General features: G+C 38.0%; 1 protein-coding gene across 1 annotated transcript in view; it reads right to left on the minus strand.

Annotated features, from left to right (window-relative positions):
- The window catches only part of Uqcc1 (Ubiquinol-cytochrome c reductase complex assembly factor 1), a 31,170-nt gene extending 25,190 nt beyond the window's left edge, over positions 1–5,980 (minus strand). The window contains exons 1-2 of the mRNA XM_080277779.1: positions 5,696–5,980; positions 643–715 (exon numbers count right to left, since the gene is read on the minus strand). Of these exons, the coding sequence (XP_080133905.1) occupies positions 643–661 (19 nt within the window). The 5' untranslated portion in view covers positions 662–715; positions 5,696–5,980. The remainder of the gene's footprint in view (positions 1–642; positions 716–5,695) is intronic.
- Positions 5,981–6,180: the final 200 nt, after the last annotated feature.

The following is a 6,180-nucleotide window of genomic DNA, read 5'->3' on the forward strand; positions in this document are numbered from 1 at the left end:
GCCTCCCACACCTATACTCATATGCATATCTCAGCATGGGGGGGGTAGTTACTTCCCCAGAGACTGTGCAATTTTAAAGTGATGTACTAGGTGATGTTGGGGGATCTCCAACTACACAGAAGAAAGCTGAATGACAAACTCTTTCACTGTCTATAGATACAGGAAGGTACTTTATTCCGGCTACAACAAGATTTTATTCTGCAGAGTAATTCTTGTCCTCAATTGGATGAAAACATCTTGATTAACTGTTGCAATGCCTGCAATATGTCTGGATGCAGCCTATATACCTGTAAAATTCCAAAATGCATCCATGATGACAAAATTATTACATGTGAGTGAAGTGGCAAGAGAAGATGAGTGGTTGAGGAAATATGAGAGATTTGGAAGTCTGAGAGTGCTGATACTGTCTCCATTAATCCTCTCATGGTCACATCAACTCTAGTAGCCTATACTGTTCTATTTAGGCTAGCATCAGATGATTTTACTAAACTGGGTCATACAGGCCCTAGTATTCTCTCCATAATTCATTCATGGCCATATCAACTTTAATATTTCGTTTGGGCAAAAATAAAGCAATTTTAATAATCTGAGGGTGAGTCATAAGAAACTGAGTGTGCTAAGCACTGGGTATATGACATTTACCTTCAGAAAAATCAGACATAAGAGATGCATCACATGCTTTGCTGTACAGAATATATCCAGACCTCCTCAGTTTCTGAAAAATAACAAGAAAATTATTAACTCCTTGCCAGTCAATTGTTTCTTAACTTTATATCTATCTATCTATCTAAAGCCAGACGCCATAATCCCGTAAGGGGTGACCGTTTGTCTTTGAGTTAGTTTTACGGGGAGGGGCACTAACCCTTTGCCAACCCACTTGTTGACACATATGGAACACGTATGGGTTGGCTATATGGTTACCACCCAGCATTGTAAATGGCTTCCTGGCTTACAAGAAGCCATTAAGCTTGTCATTCATGTACAACCTCCTGAAATGGAAAGAAGAGCAATAAAAAGTGACAGGAAAGATGGGACAAATAGAAAGAGAGGAGGACAAACAGAGAAAAAGAATGATAAAAGTGAAGGAAGAAGTAGACAGCACTACATGAAGTGAGTGGATGATGGTTGCCACCACCTATCACCATTAACCTCCTTGAGTCTCACAATTTCAGATTATTCTTGCTACTGAACAATTAATTCATTTTAGGAGTGATTTTATGAATTGGAGAGGCAAATATATCTTCAATAAACCCATTCATTACAAGATATTTCCCCTAAATTTAATAAAATAATCCAGTGTTAAGAAGAATAAAACAGGAAAGGCATCTTTGGATTTAAGAAGGTAATACTGTATTCCTTGTGACATTAACAAAAACTTACCTTTACCATTACAAGTAATTCAACACTCACTTACGCAAATATTCTGAGGTGGGTTGAATATGTAGAGATTTGGGGGAAAAATATATTATGTAAAGATGTTTACAAGTATGAATGTGAAAAGAAGTATGACAGATTGTCCCATGAAAATGTGGGATGAGGTGTTGAGACTGTATTATGGTTAACCTCTTATGTCTGATGGTACATTATTGGAGAGGTAATATATAGCCATCATCAACCCTGTTCACTGTATTAAAAATTCCTTCTAAAATTGAAAAACATATGTTTTGAAGGAGTTTAGAGTTTAGTTAGTGACAGCATGCATCCTGGAGAACTGCCAAACATTAAACCACAACCTACATAGGAAAGCATAGAAAAGGCTTTTGATAACAACAAAGACAATGATGATGATGATGATGATGACAGTAATGGTGGTTTATTCTACACATCAACCTAACCTTGAAAACTGACCATAATGAGTTTCTCAATTGATACTTATATCCAATTTCCTATACGGTACTGTATAATGTGCTGCACAGTTTCAACTGATTAATGAGCATATTTATAGAGTAATGATACTATATAAGGTAAACTCTCAATTATCCTTCATTGCAATAACCCTCCCAACGCAGTTTCCAGCGCTTTTTGCTCGGCTCTATTAAAGCAGTAACCAGGACTGAAATGGGAGGCAACCAGCAGTCCTATGCAATATCTGGTGGCAAGGCATATCATCTGGCTCGGATATGGGACTCAACCTGTGCCCGGGAAAACCCTGCAATGTGCCACCCAATCAGAACGCACTGCAGGAGCGGGCGACCCCACACGGTGAGCCTACCACCACTCTCTCATTCTCGTACAGTGAAGACGTGTCTGTGCACTCTGCTCGTGACCATATGGAGGCAAAACCCTGGTGCTGTGACTTACACTGCAGCCTCCCATGCCTCGCTTGTTGTTGCAAAGCTTGTGGCTTCTCAGTGCTTTGTGTCCTATAGTAGGACTCGCGTAAATTTGCGGCTTTGGTGTGGCCCGCACCTGTGTACAATGGTGCCACGTTTCCCCAACTTGCGATGTGAAACGGAAGCTATTTATGTACAAGGCACTTGTGTATTTTGATGGATGAATCAACAGTAATCTTATTATGCATAAAATATTTATACAGTAACACAGAAACATGGCATACATATTGTACAGTGTTGCTAAAAGAAATTGTGGTCACTTTTAATGGTTTTTAGCATAGTTTTAGGGTGGGTAATAATATCACAGTTATGGATATAAGATAATGAGCCTGAAAAAAGAAGAAATATGGGAATATCCAAAGTAAAAGAAATAATTCATATAATTCTTGTGAGTGGCAACACTGACACACCCAGTCTGGCCTAAGGTAAAGTACTGTACGTACCTCCATAGACCTAAGCATAGCTCGTACAGGTGTTGCTAGGGAAAAATGCTCACATTTACTGACTTTTACCGTAATTTTAAGGGCAAGGAATAATCACATTTATAATCATAAGCTAATATGTAGGACAAAATAGTAGGCATATGCTAATACCGAAGTAAAAAAAAATAAACATTATTCACTCACGAGCGGCAACACTTCCACACCCAGTCGGTGGCCTTGACCTCAAGGGTGGTGTGGAATTGGTCAAATTTACAATATATACAATATTATATAAAAGAAAATATCCAAAATGTCTCTTGCAATAAAAGAGAGAGAGAGAGAGAGAGAGAGAGAGAGGCAGGCAGGAGAGGGACAAGGTTGAATACATGTGTCGGCATGACGGGGGGTGGTGGTGGTAGAGGCATTGTAGGCTGAGAGAGAGATGGAGGAAGGGGAAAGAGAATGAATGAATGAAAATCAATCATGGTACTGCAATAACGGGTCATCTGTCGCCGTATACAAAAAATGATAAATATCACTATATATAACAAAACCAAATTAACAAATGAATGCACAATTATAAATAACTTATAAAAGAATCAAAAGTACTCAGGGTGGCTCGTATCTCCCGCCAGGAGAGAGTGAGAGAGAGAGAGAGAAAACGGTATAGAAAACGTGGCAACACTGTACACAGGAGCCGGCCACACCACAGGCGCAAATTTACGCGAGTCCTACTATAGTGCCCTATTGGGACTGTATCATACTGCATGGCGTACACCTCCACCCTCCACTGATCCCAACACCAGGTGAATACATAGTACATTATGTACTGTATTACTGTATTGTATCAATACTGTATAATATTTTAGTTTAATTTTCATCTTTTACTCATGGGAAAGTTTTTAGGATACAGGGTCAAGAGGGATAGTAACACATTATCTGGCTCAATGCTGAATCTTAAGCCAATGGGAGAGGTACAATGCAATATCTGGCATTCTGCAATAACCGGCAAGAGGGTTGGCTGAATTATGCCGGATAATTGAAAGTTTACACTATATCCTTATCAATAACTGTCCCTTCTTCATAAGTTACAAGCATGACTGATTCACGAAATATCCATCATAACAACTACAGTCATACCCCAGTTTAACAATCTAATTGGTTAGGTAAAACCCTATCGTTAGGTGGGGTATCATATACCGGGGTACTTTTAACATGTATTTCAATGTGGACCGTTTACCAACCATGGGTTTCCCCCCAAACCAAGTCCAAAACTCACCCAGATGAGCCCCAAAACAGGTTTAAAAGCAATCTATATGGCCTAAGAGCTATCAAGGAAGCTAACCTAAGCCTAACACCTGTAAATAACTCACTGAAGCCAACAAATCAAATCTGAATACAGTATTGTCAAATATAAATCTGGAAATAATCAAGCTTAGTAAACTACCCCGAAATGACAATGTTCACCCCACCCATGGCTAAAACACATTAATCGAAGTCTAAAAACAGTTTATAATTAACCTAAACACACAATCTTAAAATATCAAAATCGGTAAGAAAAATCAAATCTCACTGTTAAACCGGAGTTTGGTCATCGTTAGGCGGGGTATGGTGTAATTTCTACCCCCATCGTTAAGCCAGGGTATCACATCTAGGCGTGTCGTATATCGAGGTATTACTGTATATTCTTAGCCACTTAATTACTTACTGGTATGCGTCCAAGCATATCATGCGAGATAAACAGTATTTATCACACGTCACATAACTGAAATCAGTGTGCAAATAATATATTCAACATGTTGGTCATGAGGAGAAAATTAATAATATACTGTACAGTACGTACCACTACCACTGTAGGAAATTCTTCTTGATACCTGTATAGCTACTGTAAATACCTACATTAGCTACTCACCAGTTATCTATTATTCCGTACATACAAAAATATGGATACACAGTGACCAAAGTTGATGCATAAATTGCCTGCAGATAAATCAGCTCCACTGAGTGACATATGTAGTAAGACAGTGCCTGAGAATATGACATCCAATCCTACATTGCCCCATCAGGAGCGTACAAGACCGGGGCTATGCAGATGGTTCTGACAAAGATAGAAAATAAGAAGGCTGAGAAGTGGCTATCACACAGAAAGAAGCATGTGTTGATGGGATTACTGAATTAACAATTATGTGGGCTGCAAAAGTAGTAGAGAACATGAAACATGAAGATTCATGAAAGATGTGCAGTAAAGAAGTCTAAACAGTGTGTTTCCATGGATCAGTCACATAGTCAATGGATATCGACAAGTTGGTCAAAAGTATATTAACATATGTGAATGAGACTGAATGTGAGATGAGGTGTGGAAGGAGTAGGAGATGGCTGGATATCAGGAGTGAATATGTGAGAAAACTAATTAGAGATGCTGAAGAGGCAAAGAATTGGCAAAAGACAGATACATTTGGCATGGGCTGCTTTTTCTTAATTTCTTTTTCTTTTTTTTTTTTTTTCTTGATAGTCAACAGAATGACTTTATCTCACAGGCAATTGAACAGTGCACCTAAAAAGGTAAATGTACAGTATTTCTTCTCTTCCACCTACAAGGTGAAGCCAAGATCTGAAAGATCTGAACAATGAGTAAACTCATTTTTTTGAGGAATCTGTTAATAGTGTTCTCCAGTGCTATCTTTTTTTCTATTTCTAAATCCTGTCCACCACAAGATTTTTCCACTCATTTTATTAATACAAGATATACTGATAATGATGACGACGACAATGATGATGGTTATTTTTGTGGTGATGATGATGGTTATTTTTGTGATGATGATGATGATGATGATGATTCATCAACATAAAAGTCAGAGTACTGTAATGGTACCCTAAGCCACCATCTTTACTGATAATTTAATGGCAAAAATAATAGTACAAAAATGTCAAAAAAATTACATTTCTTGAATAATCTAACCAGCCGATCTTCTTTATCAGCTGCTTAAATCTTCCTGATTCCTGAGTTGCCTTGGTAACAGCAGATCGGCAGAGTACTGGTGTGAAAACTGCAAAGTCCCCATGGCAGGTTGCTAATGGCTGTTGTACATTGGAAATTCTTTGACAGGCAGCAGCTGTGTATGTGTGGGTTCCTCTCCATGGAGGCTGGCCTGCAACTTGTGCTTCACTTTCCAAAATTCTTGAAAATCTTGATAGTAGAGGAATTATTTGAACTCTTCCACTCAACATATCTGGTATAAAATATGATACAAGTACATTAATTAAAATTTCATTAATTAAAGAATAATGACAAATAACTGGTTCCTATTTAACATCACAAGACTGGGAAGGAATGTTCCCAACCGTTTGTAAAAAAAAAAAAAAAAAAAAAAAAAAAAAAAAAAAAAAAGCTGTGAATAAATACATATGGAAGACAAATGAATAGC

Source organism: Coenobita brevimanus, chromosome 71, assembly GCF_032717465.1.
Source record: "Coenobita brevimanus isolate Jiangsu-jjx chromosome 71, ASM3271746v2, whole genome shotgun sequence".
In the NCBI taxonomy this organism is placed as follows: domain Eukaryota; kingdom Metazoa; phylum Arthropoda; class Malacostraca; order Decapoda; family Coenobitidae; genus Coenobita; species Coenobita brevimanus.